This window comes from Opisthocomus hoazin, chromosome 1 (genome assembly GCF_030867145.1).
Source record: "Opisthocomus hoazin isolate bOpiHoa1 chromosome 1, bOpiHoa1.hap1, whole genome shotgun sequence".
Lineage (NCBI taxonomy): Eukaryota > Metazoa > Chordata > Aves > Opisthocomiformes > Opisthocomidae > Opisthocomus > Opisthocomus hoazin.
In genome coordinates this window covers 116,533,981-116,557,404 of record NC_134414.1, presented here as the reverse complement: position 1 = coordinate 116,557,404, position 23,424 = coordinate 116,533,981, and the positions used below count along the sequence as shown (strand labels likewise).

The 23,424-nt window shown below is 41.5% G+C and overlaps 1 protein-coding gene across 2 annotated transcripts in view; it reads right to left on the bottom strand.

The window, feature by feature from the left end:
* Positions 1-23,424, bottom strand: part of SAMSN1 (SAM domain, SH3 domain and nuclear localization signals 1) — a 78,812-nt gene that overhangs the window by 8,992 nt on the left and 46,396 nt on the right. For both annotated transcript variants that reach the window (XM_075433781.1, XM_009937131.2), the window contains 6 exons: positions 9,591-9,662; positions 8,855-9,010; positions 6,675-6,795; positions 5,121-5,272; positions 2,650-2,856; positions 1,473-1,623 (listed from right to left, as the gene is read on the bottom strand). In XM_075433781.1, coding sequence (XP_075289896.1) covers positions 1,473-1,623; positions 2,650-2,856; positions 5,121-5,272; positions 6,675-6,795; positions 8,855-9,010; positions 9,591-9,662 — 859 coding nt within the window. The remainder of the gene's footprint in view (positions 1-1,472; positions 1,624-2,649; positions 2,857-5,120; positions 5,273-6,674; positions 6,796-8,854; positions 9,011-9,590; positions 9,663-23,424) is intronic.

Genomic DNA, 23,424 nt, shown 5'->3' with positions numbered 1-23,424 from the left:
GCTAGATCCCTGCAATAAAATTATTGGAAAATGTATCCCTTTTTTTTCCTGGATTGTCTCTTTCAATCACTACTTCTACATAGACAGCCTTTCAAGAGTCCTTTTCTAGCCCGTCACTCACAAAGCTATCTAGACCAGAAGGAAGTACTGATCCTGGTGGGCAAAGAAAACCCTTTAAATGCCTCTCCAACATGTTTGAAAGGTTCTTACCTTTCCCTGGAAGCTGACTAAGAACAGCAAAGACTGCATGTACAAATGGGGTCCCGAAAAAGCCCAAATGAATAGCCAAAAAAACAGGCCAGCAAAGACACGAAGAGGGAGATTAGGGAACATCCTCAGGGAACACTGAATGGAGGAGGTAGAGAAAGGCATTCTTAGAAACCCAGAGAGATTTATGTACAGACATACATAGGGTATGCATGTGCATGCAAGTATGTGCATAGTATGTACATGTGCTGAGTGAGAAATGGAAAGTGGCCTATCTACTGAGGAAAGAAAAAGTGGACAGCTGACAAGATTCATATTAAAATACCCCAGGAAGTCATTGCTTTTCCAGGTCTCCTTTTCCTTCTTTCAGGTGCTTCTCAATTGTGAGTGCACATCTGATGAAATGACTGCTCAGGATTGGTGGCAAGTATGCACGAATATTAATAAAAAGAAAAACATCTCCTGTTTTGTCTGAGTGTCTGATTAAGTAGATACTCAGCTGAAGTTTCTAGGAACTTGACATAAATTATTTAAACTTAGAAGCCAGGCTGGGACTATCATGAAAATATCAGGAGACCAGTATTTTCTGTTCCGTATCCTCGTTTTTCCACTCCCAGTGAAAAGAACAAGTGAAGAAAACATAAAGGTGATCAATACACCCACATATCCACACACCATATGATCAGCTTTCAGAAGGTCTCTGGAAGCTTGAGTCAGATACATTCTGAGAAAAGAATGCAAATCCCAACTGACTGGGATAAGGATTTAAGTGTGGGATGAAGTGAGGGAAGGAAAAACTGTATTCTTCTGCGGAATGTTGTTTAAAAAAAAACCAGAAAATTCTTTACTGTAGCTATTTGAAATAAATCCTATTTTGAGTAATATACTAGTGCAGAGTTTGGGAGGTTTTATTTTCCGCTCTTGCACAGACCTTGGGACTTTTGTGAAGTCACTTAACCTCGCTGCGGGTTGGTTCTCCAACCATAAATAGAGTTGTTCTCAAGCATTAGTTGCTATGATCTCTAGTTTAGAACCTATAAATGAGAAATTTTAAATCATTCATGTGTTACTAGCATAGTAATCATGTACCTATCTAGAAGAGATGTATGGTTTGCTGTCTGAACAAAGAAGAAAACCATCTAACTCCATGGTTCATATTTAAAAGAAAAATAATTTAACAGGTTAATGTGAGAATCACTATTTCTTTAAATGTGTTTATTCAATTAAGACTTGCACATGACTCTTAACAGAGCTTAAACACTTACTGTCGTAATCCTGTAGATTTTCAATTGCTGATAACAATCTTGCCCTGTCTTCTGGGTTTGAAATATTTAATTCAATCAGGTGGCTCTCCTGTAGGTCCTTTAAGTCCTCTAGAGTTTCGTAGCCATTTAGCAAGAGGGTTGAGGCATACTCCTACAAAAAGAAACAAGGAAATCCTCTCATGTAAACAAGCACCATGTTTAGTAGAGGAATAGGCACAATTTCTCTGTTATGTTTTTGTCAGGTTGAAATGAGCTCTGTTCTGCAGTCTGATCAACCTGCCTTTGTCATAAAACCAGAGCTGGAGAGCAAGAGAGGACAGAGGCAGAGATGCCTTGGGGTTCTCTTGGCCGTCCCAGCATCTGTGGCTGAGTTGTCTAACAGAGTCCGCAGCAAATTGGACCAGGACAGAGCTCTGCCAGAACTGGTTGAATCCACCGAGCTTGTGGACTTCTGTGGGTCACCCCACAGAGTGCCTCCCGTTCTGGGTCCCAGGGGGCCAGTGAGGTAGCGTGTGCTCCGTCTTTGCATGGAAGGAGCCCTTCAATGTAAGTGAGAGTGAGAAGCTGCGGGAGCCCTCAGCCGTGCTCTGTCACACATGGTCCCCCTTGAGCTGTGTGTAGACGCAGTATGAAACCCTGCGTGTATTCCAGGGAAAGGAGTGTTTGCATCAGCACAAAAGCAATAACCGTTATTAAAAATGTTGCCTGTAAATCATTACCTAATTACGCTTTGACACTCAGTCCAGAACTAGGGTTGCAGAGATGGAGAGAGGCACAACATAAGCATAGTGCAAAAAGACTATTGCTCCCTAAAGATCACGAGAAATTACAAACCCAAATTGTAAGTGTTGGCACTGGAGTCAGACTGCAGTCCTGTCCCTGAGGTGTCCACAGCCACACACCTGCTACCCTTAGCCACACAACTGCAGTCAGGTTATGGTGACTTGACCGGTCACCACTGTGCCTCTTTGCGTGGAGCCTCTCAGCGTAACCAAATGACGTGGTAAAATGCAGTTCTGTAAACCACTCACATCACATAAAAGACAGACACGAAGCTGCTTTGCCAACATCAACACTGCTGAAACCTGCCTTTCTACTTCTGCCTGTAAATGACTTCCAAACCCGGGCACACAGAAATTAAGCGTTTCAAATACAGCTGGGAAATGCTTTGGCTGACCTGCAGGTGGACACAGTCCAGGAGTTCTTGCAATGTCTTGGGCTTGGTCCTTTTGCTTCCTCTGTGCGGCTTTATCTTTCTGGGTGCAGCTTCCTCTTCCAAAATAATATCCACGTAAATGAACTTGAAGTTTCCTACTTTGTTATTCAGCATGCCTGTCCATATGCCCATGGGGGTTTTGCAGATGATATCGATAATGTCTCCTTTCTAGAACAATAAAAAACAGCACACCACTGCTTACACATCTGGTCTGTTATATGCAGCTTTTCCTCTATGGACCAAAACCAGAACAGATAATACAGAATCTTAACTAGTCAGTGTGAAGTAACTTTTAAAAATTACCTAGATTTAGCTCCTTTGCTTTTATAACATCCCAGCAAAAGAATTGCAGAAAATGGAATTAGTCCTAATCTCCAAACCTTTGTGAAGGAGAGGTGAGCAAAAGAAACACCATTCACCTGTTTTGTGCTCTCCTTGGTCCCTGAAAGGGGGTAGGGTTGCATCAGCAGTCAACTTTTGCCATGAAAAGTGGGCATAGATTTGGCAAAAAGCAAGGGAACACTGTGAGGTTATTTTCCAAATAAGTGCCAAACTATTTATACAATAATCTTATTATCCAGCATCTCAAGAGTCTTCAAAAACTGATAGCTGAGCTATGTGGAAGGTGGACTCTTATGCATTTTACAGTAAAAAAAAAATTAGCTACATTTCTCAAAGGCAATAAAGAACATTTAACTCCCTTAATATCTTCCAGACAGTCCTTCCCAAAGGACTGTCAAGATTTCCCACTATTATTAACACAACTGACTCAGAAAATAGTGTCAGGTGCCATAGCAGACAGATCTAAAGACTTCAGCTCTCCACACTTGTGCATGCACTCACATTTGTGTGAGAGAGTAACAACATAGCAACTTCAAGAGGGCTTTTTGGTGAAAGCATTCACAGCCACACTGTGGGAACCAAGGTCTCAGCTCAGCAAAACAGTAACTCTGAGAAATTCTTGTAGTAAAAAGGCTCCCTGCTAAGTCACACAGCTTGCTCCCATGACCTCAGAATTGACTTCTCTCATTTGGGCAGATACCACAGAAATTATGAAAATATTGAAAGTCTTTGAAGAGTTGTCCACCAAATCCCCATGTACACACTGATTTTGATATTCTGTTACAAACTTAAAACTCAGTTTGTTAAAGTATCTGTTAACAGCTCCAAGACTTGCAAATCTTTTCTGGTCTGGTCAAGAAATTGCAGGTAATCAAAGTGGTCATGCTGGTTTTGGTACTAACCCAAGTATGAAATTCACTGTGTTCCAGTGACCCAGTTTTGTTAGAATGTGGAGCTCAGAGCTATGAGCATGTTTGAAATGGAAACTAAACAAACATTTGTTTAAAGCTCTGTGAGCACACATATTATTCTACACTTTCATGGAAGCTCAGGAACTTCAGACGTGGATGCAGATCAGGATTAGGCAGTGGCTCTAAGCCAAGCTGCAGACACACTTTGAATTCAGATTCAGGGTACTGAAATTTCATGAGTTAAATTTAGGGGTTTTACACCCCAAGTATTAGTTTATCATTCTAAAATACACCACCCCAGTGACTAAGAAACAAACCTATGTGAGGCAGCAGACATTTGCCATTTCATGATCATTTAAAGAGAAAGAAATGCCCTGGGTGTGGGTAGAAGTGGCGAGCAAGTGGTGAAGACTGCACGTACTGGCAGAGCAATGACTGTAACATATATAGGCCAGAGAGGAGGAGGGGGAGGCTGCAGTGAGATGCAGATGAGGATTTTGACAAGAAGAGGCTGCGAAGAAGAAGAAAAGATGCTGAAGTGTGAATGTAACCTGTATATGAAGGTGTTTACAAAGAAGGAAAAGAAAGAATTCCAGATTACAGATGTGAGTAGTCCAAAGGATGATGGTGTTAAAAGTATCTGTGCATGGAAGGAGAAGAAAAGGGCTGGGCTTTTTTAATAATGTCTGGAGCCCCTTTTTCTTACTCACACAGCCTGGACACCCCTGCCATGTTGTCAGGGCCAGAGAAAATTTGTAGTTCAAAGATACGCTTAAGGAAAAGCTTAATGGAAAGGAAAACTGTTTTCATTAAAGACAATGGGTGCCACTGAGCTTTTGATATATCCTAGATGTGACTGAAAAAGCTGGGGACGCAACTTCACATCACATGAGATGCAAGTTTTTCTTACTCAAGACCTAATATGTGGGAAACAACATGTATTTTACTCTGAGAGAAGCTGTGGTGTCCAGGTAAATACCACAATGAGGTACCTACCTGGAGTCTATGCCTTAAAAAGCCTTTAGCAGCAGTTGACTTTGCAGCATAATTTGAGCTAAGCCCTTATAGAAGCATTGCAAAACCAGACTGGTCTTGCTTTTAGGGTACTACTTGTGCTTAACAGTTAAAAAAGCATTAGAAAACATTCTTCACAAGTAAGGAATGCCCTGGTATTCTTACCTTGATTTTCAGAGAGTCAGTGTCATAAGGACTTGGTGTGAAGTCAGTGTGAACTTTGGCTCGACCGCAGAAGGGCCCACTGTAAGGGACTTCGTCATCAAACCGGAGGCTGTCCCTGTTGCTCGTTCCATCTGAGCAGCTGGTCACCCCACCTTAAAGAGAGTCAAGTTGAGAGATCTCCTGCACCAGATGCCCAGACATGGAATTCTGCACAGCAGCCAAGAGGAAAGTGTTCAAAAGCAGAGAACCAGAGAAAGAACGTACTCTGTGTGGGTTTGACATGTTACAGGCAACATGCATTCAAGAAAAAGCATACTACAAGAGACCGAAAAAAATAGGTAGGAGATCTTTCATTAACATCTTCCCTACAATAATCTTTTTCTGGTGATGATACTAATATACTACACGTTTTACTCACAGACTTTTTAAAATATTACCTCTGCAGATGAATAAAATATACTCTAAAAGTGCAATTTAGGGAATTAATTCTGCTGAACTTCTCCTGTTTATTCAGAGAAATGAAAACAAGTACTGTAGAAGTTATTTTATTTCATTACAGAGCTAGCTGAAACATCAAAGGAACCTGCATTGCAGAGGGAAATTTTAATCTTATCAACATTTCTGCCTGTCATTTTATCCAAGTTGAGCAATAAAATATCGGCAGAGTAATTCAAGCAAATTTGAGCAAGCTCTGCAATATCCTATCCAAATATGTTTTTAGATAAGAGCAGCAGTGTGTTGGAAGTAAACTCCCATATACAATTTTCACAAATCACATCACAGAAAATGATCATAAAAATGGTTTTGTTTGAGGTGATTGCTTAAGTGCACCGCTCCGTCTCAGGGCCAGATTAACTACTAAGTGCAACTGGTCTGGACTTCTGGTCGAGTCACCACTTGCTCCCCTGGTGCCTGCACACCACGGGATGGCACAGCAATGTGATCATGGACAGCTGTGGTCTGCTGCCCAGCAAACGTCCACAGCAGAGCAACAGATAGAGAGGTGGAGGCAAACTCCACTTCCTGTCCGAGATTCATCTGCCCTCCTCTCCAGTGGGTTTGCGGAGAAGCAGGCTGTGTCTCTGCATCATGACCTGAAGCTGCCAGTTCAGGCCCCCATCACCCATCATCTCGGAGAGAACTCTCACTTTGTCTGCCTCACATCTGCAGGGCAAAGGATGAACTCACAGCCACTGCCCCCAGAGAGGATGCTTGTGTGGCTGCATGCAGTGATTGCAACTGCATGGGTGCCAGCACCATAGCAGTCATGACCCCAAAAACCATTTATGGCATATGTACCAGAAACATCCCCAATAATCCATGTTATTTTTTTACTTCAGTGAATATTTCTACTCTTAAAAACACTCAGTTTATTTCTGGAGAGCGATGTATCTACCCTAGCTGCCACCCATTTAATCAAATTACATTTTTGTCTGTCAGACTGAAGAGCTCTCTACTCTCACATTTTTGATCACCAGCTCTGATGCCTCAGACTTAAACAATAACAATATTGATCCAGTGACTGAATAGTAGGTGTGTGTATGTTGTACTTACTAGATGAGCTCTGGCCACTGTTCAGACTATAGAGACTTTCCATAGAGTCACTGGCTTTTAGGGAGACCTTCTCAGCGTGTATTCCACCACCAGAATCGCTGTCATCTTTTCCTTCTTCATTCTGTAAAACAAAAATCAGATGTTAAACACCAAGAGACGTATTTTAGACAAGCATTTGTTTTTTTCTTTTAAATCATCGTTGGAGATTAACTCATCATTACACTCTATTAAGAACCACTCTATGAGAGAAAGCATTTTAGAAGTTGATGCCTGGTAGTAAGGATGCCCGGCACCACCCCTAACACCTTATGATCCTGGGGAAGTTCCCTGTCTCCTCTCTGCCCCAGTCACTTCATTCCACTCCAGCTCAAGCAGCTAAACTGATTTTCCATCTCAGAAGATGGCACTGTACCACAGTGGCTACAGAGGCTTGTAACAGGAAATTCGCAGGTAGCCAGATAAGGTGTTTTTTTCTGATGTCTCAGAGGAGGAAATATAAAGTTTAATTCTGAAAGCACATGGGAAAGTGCTAGCTGACGCAGCTGTGTTTTGTGTTGAACTTCTGAAGATCCTGGGCACTTGGCGGCAGGCTGGCACCCCAGCCAGGGTGTTCAGGAGACAGCTTCCACGCACGTATGGCATCGGGGTGTTCTAGCACCGTGCTCACTGTATTGCCCGACCTACACGTTGGCCTCAAAATCCAGTGCGTTTCAGAATTAACGGGTGCATGTTTCTCTCACAAAGTCTAATGGTGTATGAAATTGGCCCCTTGAGTTTATAACACTAAATCACACCTCAGGAATCACAGCCTATTCAAAACAGTAAAATCCATATTTCAGTCACAGGAAAGTTAGGGACAATGTAACAACTAAATGAAATAATGATGAGCTTCCAAAAGGAAGGAATTTCTTCAGCGGATTTCATCACACTGTCAATGTGCGTGATACCCTGATACAACTGAAAAATCCTGCAGTACTTTACTTAGGAGTTACGTTGTATTTGGGGAAATACTAAATATTCATCAGTTGGCTGATGAAGTCAAGCAAAGATGACAGTGCACATATGAAGCAGAGACCCATACAGGTACGTATAAGGCATAGCACTGAAATGAAGGGCTGTGCTGGTTTTCAACAAGGATAGTGGTTGTTACACCAGTCAGCAGCACAACCCGTAGATTAATCAGTGGGCTGGTATTGATTGTCATCATCTCCTGCAGGAATGAAGATCATGCTACATGTGTGTCCAACCAGATAATTCATTGAATTTCTGTCATGTGAATCGTTGCTGCAAATGTGCAGAAGGTACATGTTGAAATTCTGATTTGCCTTAGAATATAAAAATCATGGATTGCAACCTTTTGAATTTTAGCAAAAAATGCAAACTAAACTAATGAAATAGGAATCCTTGTCCTTGACCTTCAAAAACTGTCTGAAAGTATCCTGTGAAACACTATTTTCTACTCGTGAGGTTGCTGATTTATTTTCCCTACTTGTTTGATATTGACACATGTGTGAGGATGCAGACCAACTAGATTTTTTAGGATGATTAAGTATGAAAAGTCCTTTTCCCTTATGTATTTTAAAATTTGGAACTCACTGACACAACATATTGAGAAAATAGGGTTTGCATTGTGTGAAACAGTATGTTTTTTCATGTTTAATAAAGATAGGTTCACTAAGATGGATAAAGTAAAAGCAGATAAGGCATATGAGTTGTCAGGCTCTAGGATGCTGGCTGACCTCTACAAAATGGACTTTGGCAAGAATTCTTGTATTGAAAGATAAACTCTTCTAATGAAGCCTTTTTGTACAGGTTGCATGTCAGACTGCTGATGGGGTTCATCTGATCCTCGCTTGTGTCCACATCAGGAAATTTTTTTTTGTGATGCTTATACAAATGCTCCTTGATGAAAAAGCAAAATTAAATGATGTAAAATTCCCATGTCTGTCTTGGGCCCTTACTGTGTGGTGCTGTAATTGTGTGTGTGCACATGTGAGTACATTAACATGCACGTGAAAGGAAGGTCAGATACCAAATGCTGGTTTAATTCAGTATGTGTTACCATGTTTTTATGGATTGTCATAACTGATGACAGTTGGAACATGAACAGGAAAAATACACATAACATTCTTACTTCACATGTATTATCTTCAAACACAAGATTCTTAAGCTGTATTTACCATCTCTTCAGAGAGTGCCTTGATGTACTTTTTACCCATCTTTTTCTTCATGGTAAGGGAAATGGCTTTCATCTTCTTACCCAGACTTCCTCCATTATTTGCTGCTTTAGTTTGTACTGCTTCTCCAGTGTCACTTATGTTCTCCAGCTCAGATATCTGATTTGAAATAAAAAAGTAAGCAACAACTCACCACGAAAATGAAATTCAGTGTAGTGGAATAGGAATTACAGGAAAATATTAAGGACACCAGTGCAGTTAGGATGACAAAAGTCAGTCATAGCCATTTTCCTGGGGAATCATGTACTTAAACAGGTTTGCAGCACACCACTGTATGTGTGAAAGAGAGAAAGAAAATTTGTTTTGTACTAGAAAAAGTTGTTTCCCATTGTTTATTCTCCTTAATTCAAAGAAGAATAGAGAGTGTTTTTGCAGTGGTCTTGGAAGCAGAAATGACACATCTGTGGGTTTCATACACATGCCCATTACTTTGGGCCTGCACCAACCTAAAGAGCACTTCTGTCTTTTTGAAAAATTGTTTCTAATCTTCACATTAAAGTACCAAAGCTTAGGTGTGATTCTCTTGTTCATTTTGGCAAGGACTCAATCACCCAGATGGATCCAGGTACACAAGCGAAGTTCTCACCAGTGTAATATTTACACAATAGCTTCCCAATGTTTTTGCATAACTGTTGTGGGAACGTGAACTGAAGAAAGTAAAACTTTGTGTTATACAGACCTCAGCTGAATCATCTGCCTTTGATATCGAGTGGTGCCTGAAACGGTCAAAGCTTCCAAAGCTGCTTGTGCGCTGCAAAAAAAAAAAGAGATGACAAACCTTGACTCACTGATTGTGTTTTGTTCTGTTATTAAGACTTAAATACAACTGTCAAATCACCTGTTTGTGTTAAAAATTCCTCCCAGATCAGTGGACCATGAACCGCTACATCCAGCTAGAAACAAACTAGGAGGTGGCTACAGGGGAAAAAAATTGTGACTTTACAGCCAGAAGCAGAAAAATGAAAACCAGAACCAGTACTGCTTTAAATACTAACTAGATCATGGGTATGATTGAGTTCTTCTACATCAGTTTCACATTAATTATATGCAGATATCTATGAGTTACTTCTAGGTAAGATTGCTGTCCGTGAGCTTAGAAAAAAAAAGTGTTTCCATAAATATTATATGAGCTATAAAGTCAGTTATGGTGGCATCAACTGTGGCAATTTATACAGTTTACTCTTGCAGCTGGGAAGACTGTGGTTCTTTGCCAACAGCAATCAGCAAAGACTGCTGAGGATTATGAATACATTTTTTCCAAAATACGTATGTTTTGAAGAGAGTAAGCAACAGAACAATCAGGTGGACCTCATGTTTTTCTTCCCAATCCCCCAGTTTGAAAATCTGATCTTTAAACATACATGGGTGCAATTTTTCGCTGTGCAACAGCACATAAGTAAGGCTGCATCACCTGAGCTGTGCATTAAAAGACCGTGAACGGACTGCATTTACTAACTTCCAATTTTCACGGTTTCTTTGTGTGGATAATTGGCACGGTAAGGAGGGAAGTGGCACAGCAGATTTTTGCGAGGTCTGACACTGCACTGCCCATGGTGGCAAACTGCATGAAAGTGGCACTGATGACAAGTCAGAAGTCCCTTTAAGTGTGACCCTAATAACAGCCAGAATTCAGATATTTATCGACTCTACAGTGTATTTAAGAGCTTGGTTTTATATCTTTACCAATACTCAAAGCTAAATCCAAAATGATTCCTTTTTTTTGAAGTTCTTCACTCTTCCATACTAAATGAAAGTCTCTTAATGCAGTATCAGATTTCTTGAATCAGGGTTTACTATTATATGCTATGCTATATCATCTCAGTATATTTCTGAGTATCCAAAATCACCTCTGAGGAGAAAAACACTGAACTAAGTATCAAACCACAAAATAAATACATCCTGTATGATTTAATAGTGATTTCAGACTACCTGGTTATAAGTTTTCCTGTATTTATCCACCCATTTACCTTGCCCATGTGATTTCAGCCCAACCAGTTCCTCGCTCCACTGCTCTCTTCCTCCACCCCCAGCCACATGAGCCATCGTTTCATCTCCCCCCAGGTTTCTAAAGCGCCCATCGTGGCCCTTTCCCCTGGCATCTCTGGCTGCCTCCTTTCGCTCTCCATCTGGGAACACCATGAGCCTCAAAAGGGCCTGCGAACTCCTGGCTCTGCTCTGCCATTTCCAGTCTCTACCAGGTAAGAGTTTTCACGAGGTTGACCCAGAGGCAACTGAGGTAGACCATCCTTTGGGCACAGAAGAGGAGGAGGAAAGGACCAGTTTAATAGCCAGCCCTGTTGCCTGCCTTTGCGTTGCAGACATGCTTAATGCCGGCATGAGCCTGCTTCCAGAGAAGCTAAGGAGAAATCTCTCAGTGGTGGTGGTGAGAGGAGCAGCACTGCCCAAACAGCAAGCGCTGCAGGGGTGACCACCCTCGCTGTGCCCGTCCTCTGGCAAAGGGTTGGTAACGCTGCGGGAGCACCGTCCTCTGCAAAGCTGGGAAACCAAAGAGCCATCTGAGCCGAGACCTAGGTAAGGGTTTCATCTGCTGGTACATCCCTGTCCCTGTTCTGCCCGCTGCCACCAAGCTGCTCTTTGCTGCTCTGTCTCCTCATGCTCTCCTGTACTGGCAGCAGTCAGTCTGCTGCGGGACTCGTCGGTAACAGTGTCAGGCTCCTGATGCCGCACAGGGTGGTGAGGGGGATTCAGGCTTCACAACCATGATCTTAAGGAGGGAGTTCGTCAAAATGATGCCAGCTACGTGGATCACACACGTACCTCCCCAGGGTGTTTCCATCAGGGAAGGACCCCATCTTAGTCTGTCCCTGCTCATAAATCACAGGGTTACTATCCATATTAGCTCCTTTATCTCTTACACACAGTCACTATTAAACTAAAAACAATTTGCAGAGGGAAAAAAAATATGACAAAGAAAAGCTATGGGAAACCATGTGCAAATGCTTTGTCTTGAAGTATCCATTTGAGAAGAAGAAAATCAGCATTCCCTGGAACACAGCTGAAAATAAAATCTCCTTGCTGTTTCATTTCCCTCTTTTCCCACACTTATTTATTAACCAGCTGCCCCCCTACACCAAAAAAATAAATAAATAAATGTGGACATAGCAGTGGGAGAGGCCTGAGCACAGCCAGGTGGAAGAGGAAAGTGTACCCACATTTTGGGTCCATGTTCTAAGCACTGCAGCTTAAGAGAAAAAGAAATCACATCATTTTTTTTCACTACAGTTCTGGGCACATCTAACTTGAAAAATATTCCCAGCCAAAGGTTATTTGAAGAAGCTGACCCAGATTTGTGAATATTTTTGGACAAGTAAAATGACATTTACTACTCACTGAGGGGGAAAAAAAAAAGAAAGAAAAAGTCACACAGCTTTGCTCTTAATTGATTGTAATCTCTCAGAAAATCTCTGTTGGCTAAGCATTGTGGTTTATTTGTTTGTTTTTACCCTGTGAAATTGAAAAGGACAATGTGGATTGTACACTTTAATTTTATCTAAAATTCCCATAAAGAACTTTGCTATTAAGTAGATGAACAATATCCTGTGACAAGGGGTTAGCTCAATGGTAGGATATAAAAACACAGCCCCAAGGATTATGGTTCTATTAGACAGGATTAACACCTTTCACTGGCTTGTCAACCCAGCCAAATGTGCCCTGCAGCATGGAGCGGGAGGGATGGAAAGAGGGAGGCTGGGATTCACAGCAATATTGGGAGAGTATAAAATAGTCTCACACAGCGATCTCTAAACATACAGTGACCTTTCTGTTGCATTCAATCACTTCAAGATGTCTAGGAGGAATAACTGTATACTAAAGTGCAGATGTGCAGCAAATACTTTAACAGGAGCAAGAGGAAAAACATTGTTTATTGTTGGTCTTACCTATGAACAGCTTGAGCACATGGAAATCAGTTATTCTTTTTTGACCCTTGAAACAACCTTATATCCTACATGTGCAGAAGCCTTGGGCTATTTTGTAGTGTACTTCAGTGCTGCTTCATCCCTATTAAATATTCATAAGGGTTACAGGATGAGTTCCACTATTCTAGATAATGGTCTTGTTGCACTGGAGAGCACTAAATAGGGCTGCTTCAGCAATTCTCTACACTAACTTTTTCCATTAAGTAATCAATAGCTACCACCTTTTAAAAATGTATTCAACCCCATTATACTGATAACAAAAAGCAGATTTAGGAGCTCTGGGCTGCAAAGGGAGCAGGACTATTACTTTCAGTAGTGTCAGTCACCGCATTAGTGTCAGGGAACACCTCCTTTGTGAAGATACAGACAGACCTTATTTCCAGGTGAAGGGAAGCTTTTAAAGTAAATGCAAAGCTACTAGGAGAAAATATGCTATTGACTTCTGATACCTGGATTCAGCATCCTATAAAGTTAAGTGACTTTTCTGGCTGGATTAATACAAGAGCTACCAACGGATACGTTAAGAAAATAGGAATTTGCTCAGTAAAATCTAATGGAGGCATGGGCAGGGGAGAAACACTTTTATTTTCCCACACAAGGACGGATCAAATAATTTCTACAAATCAATGCATTAACTTTCATCCCTTCCCCTTCTGTATACCAAATTAACATAATAGAAGATATCAAAGACATTTTTCAGTGGTTTAGATCCTTCTTCTATCTTTTGCTAGATATTCAATTCCCTGAAATCCAGGAACTTTAAATAATCATTTTAAAGGGGTAAATGCTATGTAATTGCTCGTTATTTTAATTTAGATGGTCTGCAATTGGTGGTCTGGTTTGTCTGCAGATAGGCTATTGTTTTGCCCAGAAAATTGTATGGTATAGAAACAGAAAAACAAGAAGAAAAGTTTCTGCAGTCCATGTCTTTCTGTTATAAAACATCCTTCCCTTGTAGGGCATATCATAGGAGAAGTCAGTTAGTTCTTGTGATAAACTAGTCAGAGTTTCTCCATGTCTAAAGACAACCTTTGAGCCAAAACTGACAGCAGTCATCCTGCTAAGTAATCATTATGAGTGATTTCATCTCATATTTTCCTTTGGACAATTCACACTGCTCAGAGATCTGGTTCCCTGCTGGGAGAAATTCTGGCCCATGATGTTTTGCTTCAAGTCCTATTCAAAATAGCTTTTAAGTCCAGCTTGATGCAATGGCTATGTACTGACCCTCTCACACAAGTAAATCTCTTCAAATTCCTCCATGCATTTTCTTTTTTAGCTTCCATTCAACCTTAGGCTACCCAGACTGTGCAAGCTGTATAGGGGCAAGTGCAGTCACTGGGAGTAACAAAAAGGAGCTCAGCATGTTGCCCAGTTCCCTCACCTGCTGCAGACACCTGTATTCTTCCCTTTCTCCTTGGAAGAAGCCACAACAGCTCCCAAGGGGACAATCTGTGCTTGCTGCTTTGATGGATGGAGGTAAGTGGAGCTCGGGACTTGATTCATTTCTTCTGTTCTCTGATACTCCTAGTCCCTTCAGAAGGAGGAGACTACTCTGAGAATGAAACTAAGAGTCACCAAAGTAGGGATGAATATTGCCACTCTGCTAACTTATCTTCTTACATAGACAATCAAACAAATTGTCCCTGACTTTCCCAGAAGGCAAGATAGCAATTTTTAGCTTTTGGGATGTTCTGTGAAAAAGAACAACATCAACAAAAATCCCCTCACTTCTTTATAAAGAATGAGAATTTGCATACAGGATCCAGTAACTCTCTGAAGAGTAATAGAAAAGCAAGAAAAGGAGAAGACATCATGACCTCTCTACCTGAGGGATTTTCTCCTATTTACACGTTAGTTACACACTTAGAACTTCTGACCACTAACCAAGCTTTTAATATAACTTTATAGCCCACACAAAACGTGGCCTAAACCTTGTACTCTGCCAGTCAAAAGCAATAAAAAAGATACAGCTTGTTCTTGCTAACTCAAATAGGGCAATCTACTGAAATGGCATTTTTAACTGGCTTAAAAATGACTCTATAAAAGGCTGGTTGTTATCATGCTCTGCTATTCAGTAACTGCGTGGAGGTGGGGAGAGAGGGGAGCAAAGCGATCTTTGAACAAAATTGCCACCGTGAAGCCTCAGAGCAAACACCCGCACTTTAATGACAGAAAAAGACTGGAAAAGAAAAGCTGTAGAAGATAATGAGTTAGTTGTACTTAACACTCCTCCAGGTCAACCAACTTCGCTCTCCAAAGTAAACACTGAGCGGCTGTTTTATCAGTACCGCTCTCTGGTACCAGCCTCGGCCTCTCAAGCCTGAACCAACGCTGACACGAACGCAGCACGTAGATCCCGACAACCCAGCCCACGCATCAGAGTTTCCACTAGGAACTGGGTTCTCCGGTGCTGGCGAAGCACACCTTGCGCCGGGCAGGCAAGAGAGCAAGGGGGAAGCTGCAGTTCATGAAATTAGGCGGGGGCAGGATGGTTTGCAAGGTCTGCAAGTCTTCCTCAGGAAGAGGCAAGCCACACAGGAAGCCTGAGCAGAAAGGCAATTTCATCTGGTGAAAAATGTGCTGTGTTGATTAAAAAAGTTTGGGAGGAACTAAATGAGGAAGCAACTTAAGAAATGTCGATCTTAACACGGAGAAAGTTTTTTGCGACTGAGTGTTGCAAAATGTGCAAGGGGGGGAGGGATCTGACTCCTCTTCCTTTAAACATGCATTGACCCTGAAATCTGAGCACCACCGTTCCTGCCCAGTTGTTGCAGAGAACTCTCAGTCTCCGGTGAGAAAAGTCACTCCAAGTGCTCTTCTGGCAGTCTGTCCAATTCTGAGAGTGTGCACACGGGTATTTGCAATAATTATGTAATTAAGACTTTATTATTTATATGACATTTAATTAAAAGTGACTTTCAGTGGCACACAAAACCATGAAAAGAAAATGACTTTAAAAGAAGGTTAAGGATGTGTGACAAACTCGGAGGAGCTATGAAAATGACAGTTAAGGACTTGGCATGATGTGCGCTTCTACCTCCCTGCTATCCTTTTTTACCCTTCATTTACACATGGGCAGAAACATCAAGGGACAAGCCTGGAAATCCACCCTCCACAGAATCATGACTGCAGTAAAGGGGAGTGCAGTCTGACTGAAGACTGGTTAAATACTACGTAAGCATTGCAGGCTTCGATCTTTAGTCCCTTAAATACCCCCATCTTTCCTCGCCTGAAACTTTCTCCTCTCCGAACAAGATAAATTCACAGATGAATTTTCATATTTTAAAAATGCATCTCCTCCCTTCAGCTGAAGTCCTTTCCCTGCAAACATATACAGCGCGATTTTATTAATGCTGTGTGTTATCTAGGTCCTGCCTTTGCAGGGTTCAGCTGGGTTGCTCATGTGAAAGAAGTTATTCACATGCGTGTTTGCAGAATGGGCTTTAAGAGAAGACCAAAATTTGCATGCCCAAAGACGAGCTGAGAAGCAAGCAGCCCCCAAGGGCCCGGTTCAAAGGGAGCCCCGTGCCTGCCCAGCACCCACGGAGCGGGGCAGCTGCCGCGGTCCCCCCGCAGCGGTGGGGACCTCCTGTGTGTGACTACCATGGATGCTCTTGTACCAGAGCAGACGCGGCGGTGAGGAGCCCACTGCCTTGCCGTGCTACGCACAGCCCACACACAGGACAGCGCGGGGAGATGCCGCATGTCCGAGGGCTTTGCTGTTCCCTTCGGCGGGCCTAGAGAAGCGGCTGCGGCTGCCAACTGCAGCGTGCTCGCCTGCCAAACCCACAGCCGAGCAGCGGGGGACAGGCAGAAAATACTCCTGCGTGGCGTGGCAGCGCTCTGGTCAGAGCGTCTGCGACTCAACTGCTGCACCACAGCCGTACAAGGTTCTTTACAGGGGTTATTTTGACAGCAGCGAGTGCCTCCTTGCATATCTTCTGCTTCGTTCATGGGTGACGTGGGAGCTGGTCCTGCTCCCAGGGAGTCACCGAGAATGAAAGGCAGCTTCTGCATTGCTTGCTAGGGAGAGGCACGTTTTCAGTGGAAGGTGTTCCTTCAGATGACCTTCTGGAGGGAAACAAGACTAAAAAATAACCTCTAAGTCACGGTTAAATCTGACTGTCCCAAAAGCTCCTTTGGTTTTTTGAAGAGTAAGCAAACTTTAGAAAACCCTTACACAAGTTTTACAGCCCTCCTGCAGTCTTATCCTTGACAACAGGTAACGACCAACAATAACCTAATTCTAAGAAACTTGGGGGAGGGGGGAGAAAGAGAGTTAGTTTTTATTACTTTTAAATGAGTGTTTGATACATCATGTTGGTTCCCCTGATTAATGTTCACAGCAAACTCAGCCATTGGAGTTGTAATGTTTCTGCAAGCTTCCCTACAGCAAAGCTTAGCCATTAATTCAGTGGCATATGTCAGCTCAGCAGAGCAAGGTCACTCTTCTCTTTCAAGGGGAACCTTTTTAGAAATAATAAAACTGACAGAAAGTTCTTTTTTGCATGCTTTATGTCACCTGAGGTTGAGTGCTGCAGTTAATATCGCAGAGCTTATAAACATTCCCATCTTCAGCAGTCTCCAACCCCACTGGGCTCTTGGAACCTCAACTTTTTTTTTTTTTTAAAGTAATACAGTGACAGCTTTATGTGGGGCAGATATACAGTATGTAATCCTAAATGAGTAAAAAATGAGTTAAAAAAATGAACAAATCTTTTCTCAGGCTTTTTAGAGGTGGAGTTTTGGAAGGCACTGAGAGACTGCTGATACTGCAGTATGTGTTTAGGATGTTAGTGCTTAGAGAAAAAGATATAGGATTAGGGGCTTTGTCTCCATGGATGCTTGCACCTTTGGCTAAAAGGGAGGAATTTTAAAATGCTACTGGTCCACTTTATATCCGTTTCACTGTTAACTGATACTGCAAGCTGTAAATCTGTATAGGCGTGCAATGTAAAGAGAACACAAAGTTAAATGATCTATTTATGGAATAATTTTGAAATGGTAAGTAAATAAAGATGTGTTAGTCGTCTGTTATGATAACTAATTGCGAGTGGAACTTATTTATTGGGATACAAATATTACAGAACATGATAAACAAACTAACTAGCTGAAGAATAAGTTCCAAACAACAGGCCAATTTCTTCCCCCTCATTATCTCCCTTCAGACATTCTGACTACACTTGATTAATGAATCCGTAGTGAGATTAGCTGAAATTGCCTTAATGGAGATGCACTACAGTGGAGAAGCAAAATTCAGTGCAGTATCTATCATCAGTCACTGTGAATCTTAGTGTTTCGTCAAATCTGTATGTCCGTTTATTTACATTATTTTTATCTTCGGAAAAAAAAAAAATGCTATACTCATTCCAGTGGGTTAACTTTTGACTCCTTTAAAATGATGACCAGTGGCACCATTTTTTTCCTATTCATATATCCTCCCTTGTCAGAAGGCTGAGTTCCAGTGTTGGCTTATTGCCATCAGTGGGCCAAAGTTATCCTTATTGTCCAGTTGAAAAAGCACATGTGGTACTTCATTGCAGCCTCACAGGCTTCAAAAACTGGACATGCTTGCACGACATATGCCTGGGAATCTAAAATATGCTCTTTGGGTACTTGAACTCATAAAAGATATTCGATAAGCTTTTGGGTTTGGACCAGTATGGAAGCTGAAAGAAGGTTTCCAGCTCAGGGTTTCCTAGTCATTTGGCACTGCATAAGAATACTTCTTAGTGCAGAAGCTATGATGTGTCAAATTCTGTGTTTTCTTTGTAGCATGAGTTCTGCAGCTGCAATCCAGGAAAAAAATCTAGTTGTCTGAAGACAAGGTAGCATCCTGATTCTGTTCAGGTCACTCTTATACCAGAAAGGAATGAGTGCAATCAACACCTGACTGCGAGTACCGGGTACAGCAAATGGTAGTAGTCCAGTATGGGCACATCAATTCCCCTCACTCCGTTTGGCTGTCTCTGTGGCATGGGGGTGTTGCGATCACAGCTCAGTGGAAAACTACAGTGTCATCTCATGAGAAACAAATGTAGGAGATGTTTGAAGTGTGTTTTCATTCTCACATGCAACAAATTTGAGACTAAGCTTTTCACCCCTCCACTGCTCCTGTAACCTCCATGAAAACCATGTGTAGTCGAGAGACACTCACCAATGAGATGATGCTGCTGAGGCACAGACAGTAGTGAGGGCTTTGAGGTGTTATGTGAAGGCTAAATTTGATGCCATACTCCAAATCCTACTCAAATCTAGCCTTTCATTGCAAAGGGGATTGTGCCAGCTACAAGTTTTTAAGCTTTCGTGAATGGGTAGGAACATGTCTGCTCTTCCCTCAGATACTAACCAAAATCCCAAACACATAGTTTTCAAACATTTTACCCATGTAGACACAACTACCAAGAGACATTAATCAAGTGAATATAAGCTCCATTATAGATAAAGGAAGGAAATAATGGAAACACCCCAACAGACAATATAAGAAGAGCCTTGCCACGTACTTGTGACTAGAGCTGACTGCCAGCTCTACCGTCATCAGCCTCTACACAGGCTTTGACCTGTTCATCCATCAAGGAACCATGTCCCCTTTCCAGCTCTGTGAAGTGATTTTTGGACATAACACCTGACCTTAAAAAGGAGGCAGGCAGATAGAAGTGTAGGAGAAAAACTGCGCAGCTGTGGTGAGTGAAAGCAAGTCACGAGTGGTAAAGCTCGGCATCCGCTTTGCGGAGGTGAAGGCAGCAGAGAGTCAAGCTGCGTGAGCTCATTCAGCTGTCTTGGCCACTTTGTCATCTCATCCTCACACATCTGCTTTTGGCTGTGCTGTTGCTAAGTGAAGCCGATTTCTTTATCTCACGGCTGCAGGCTGTCAGTGACAAAGCTCCATCTCTATCTCAAACATAATGGCAGAGGGAAGACATGAAACTGCACCATAGCTTTTCCATGCTTTCTGGTTGAACAGCACTCCTATACTGCTTCTCTTCTCCCTGAAGAAGCCATGAGAAAGCCTGCAGAAAAACTTAAATTCAAGTACTCAAGTATTCCAGAAGGCCCATATCTCACTTGCCTTTCAACACACCTGAAAGAACAGCAAATATATCACACCTTCTGAATGAGCTCAGCATGACCAAGTAGAGGAACTTACAACTTCCTATGGTTCTCAAGGAAGTAACCATTCAGCATTCCATGGAAATCAAGGACAGGAGTGTGAGGTTACTTGGTTGTTCTTATGAAGACTGTAAAACGGATGAAGGCATAAAAGGGTAGGAAAGGGACTAAAACTCCACCCAGAATACATAATGGTGCAAAACATTAGGTGGATCACTAGACCTTTTTTCCCCATAGAAACCTTCTTGTCATCCTCAATACTGGGTGATGGTTAGAGATGATGGACCGTTTGCTGTTGATATTCAGCTTACCAGAAAGATGCCAGCAGATGTTGTGACTGGCAACTAAGCAGCTTGAAGACTGTGTACAGGTGAAGCTGTTATCCAGCTTTCTGTGTGCCCGTGGAATAAACCAAAGAGGCATGGGGAGAAAAGTGGCAGTATGGTGTATAATATACATAGTCAAAGAGGCATCTTCCCTGAAGCAGTTCAAAATCTCCAGAGTTTTCCCTGGGCTGGAATTTCAGTCTCAAGTTTGTGAAGAAGAAAAAAAGTAAGAACATGCTTTTGGGCACACTGTAAGTGGAATAAGATATAAAAAGCTAGAAAGGTAAGAGCAAGCAGGTATACAGGAGAGATTTCACTTGAGGAAAAAGGTAGGTGGTCATTCATCTTCCTGTGGAATATCAACACGCGTGCACACAGACACCTTCATCTGGTGTACGAAACAAAGTTTTCCATTAGGATGGTTTAAAGGACATATGACTTGCTAAATATTCGGAGCCTATATAATCTGTAGCCCGGTGCCAAGCAGCAAAATGTCTAGAGCAAAAACACTGACATGGCTAATTTGTTAGAGTATAACTGTTGCTAAGAACTGAAGTAACTCTGCTGTCTCTGTTGCAAGCTTGCAGAAAATAAAGCTTAAGCCATACTGTGATTACAGAGGCCCAGAAGAATTTTTATTTTCCTTCTCCGCAGTGGGTATTGCCAGGGGATGAGTCTTCTGGCTAAAGGGTTTGTAGCCACCCACAAATTGTTTATAACAGCTGGCCAGCGATGGCTTTGTAACGACTTCAGTCTGGAACTAGGCTGTGACACAGATTACTAGAAGAGTGTTGAAACCTACAGAAAACTGTAGGCCACATTCTCTGCCTGTCTTGCCTGTACAGTTACAATTTTCTTCCAGCAATGACAGGTATCCTGGCCAATGTCTAATTTGGGGTATTTTGGGTTTTCTAGAAACACAATAGTGCAGTAAGTCCACTTCTCTATAAAGATAATTAAAGAATTAGAAGGCAACTAATGCTGATTTATGTCACCTTGGTAGTTGTGCTCCAGTATTTATCAGAGAGTACAATTATAAATTATGTGATTAATAGTCTGGTTTCTAAAAATGGCTGGAGAAGGTGGTTCAGACATGTTGAAATGCTCTTGCTTGCTTACAAAAACAAAGAACCAAACTGGGTTTGCTACTCTAAGCAAAATTAATATTAAAGTGAAAATATTCCCTTCAGGAAATTTGCTCTCACTTGTTTTGAAATGTTCTGCTATTAAGCACTTAAGCCTGTCTAGTGAAGGAAAATCAAGACAGAGAAAAATCAAGAAATCACCTGAATTTTGCACAAAGTTGGTCAAAATTTAAAAGGTGCTGTAATCAAGGGAACACACAAAAGAGACCAAGACTGGACCAGACCATAAATGTAATGTTTTTCCTTCGGCACATGAGTTAATCTAGAGTTGTGTGAGCCCTTAGTGAGCCTGTGTGTTGATCTGAGCGTCAAAATGTGGAGTCTGCACATTCTTATCAGCCTCCTGGCAAGGAGCAGGAGAGACGGCTGTTCTTTCCCCACAAAAATCCTCAACCCTCACTTTCTGTTGAGAACACAAAATTTCTCAAATTTCAAGACCTTACTAGAAGAGATATGCTAATTTATATGTTAAGACACAAACAATTTTCTGAAACTGTTGTTGAAAAAAAAAATAGCTGATGATCAAGAAGCAAGACGATATAAATGAAGAAAAAAATGCTAGAGGTAAGCAGAGCAGTAATGATTGTAGAACCTTCCACTCACACAAGAAAAATAACCCAAGGTTAACTCTAACCTTGTTCTAGCTTTTTATGAAGCCTGAGGGAGACAGGAAACACCTTCTGAAGTGTCACCTGCAATCACTTTTTTCCCATCTACTCATACATGGTTATTACAAGTATCATTTTTTCTTTCTCTGAATCCTCCCTGATAAAGGCCCACAGGTATTTCCACTATAAACCAGGTGCTTAAAACTACTTCCCAGATGTTGTCATGTGTTTCTGCTTATTTAACAGAGTTCAAATGGATTTTGACAAACAGTCTTTCTTCAAGAGGCAATGCAGTAAAAGACCTTTAATGACAGAAGTGTGTGTCATCTTTGCCTATAAGCATAAATTTGCACAGCGGGCAGTAGGGTGAAAACAGCTTATCATCAACTCATCACCTCTCATCATTGTTAGAATGAAATGCAAATGGAAACGAACATCATCTCAGTCATGGCTGTGAAAATTAGCAACGGTGACATTAGCAGGGGCTCATATATTATGCACTCAAAATTTCAGAGGGAAAGGAAAGATTATAAAACTTGCTATTTTCAGAGCTCTACCAGCCTTTACCTTTGAAATAAAATTAAAACTCTCAGCTTTTCCTGCTCAGGGATAAATCCTCGTTAATATTCATTAACACTGAGCAATCTTTTCTTGCCCTATGGAAGATCTATTTACATCTTGAATTATTTTTGTTGTTTAGGTTTGCTGTACCTGTTTTCTATTTTCTTTTCTTTAATAAATATTCCCCATTGAACAGTCATAAGCCACTGTGAAAGAAAAAAGCAGCACCAAAATCTTGCTTACAGCATCTGTCTGCACTACAGGCTCCAAACACTTAAGCAAGTGATAAACTTTACTCAGATGACGAGGCCCATGGAAATCAATGGGATCACAGCTAATTTATTCATTTAAGTGTTTTCAGAATTAGGATCAGGCCTTCTGTGAAGAATATCTAAAAAGGTGAAATTCTGGCTTCAAGTCTATGGCAAAAATGTGCATTGATTTCCATGGAGGCAGGTTTTCATTTAAAGCTTATAAAAAGGAAAATTATTGGTATGAAATAGTGCTAGGGAACAAAGTTGCATGTTAAAATATTTCCTCCCAATGGATTTGCCACTATTTTCTCATAACTCTGAAAATAAATAACAGTTTATCACCTAAGTAAGCGAATATTGATTTAATTAGAAGCTTGGATGTATTTTTGCCTAAAAAAATGCACAGGCGTTGACCCTGAATTGTCTCACACACCAGAAGTAATCTGAGTTTCAAGCACCAAGCGCATTTGGACGCAGAATAAGGAAACAAAAGTGTCTCAAACCTTTAGCATAAACATAGATCAACTGTCATGTAGAATAATGACACAAGACTTTCTTCAGTCAAGCC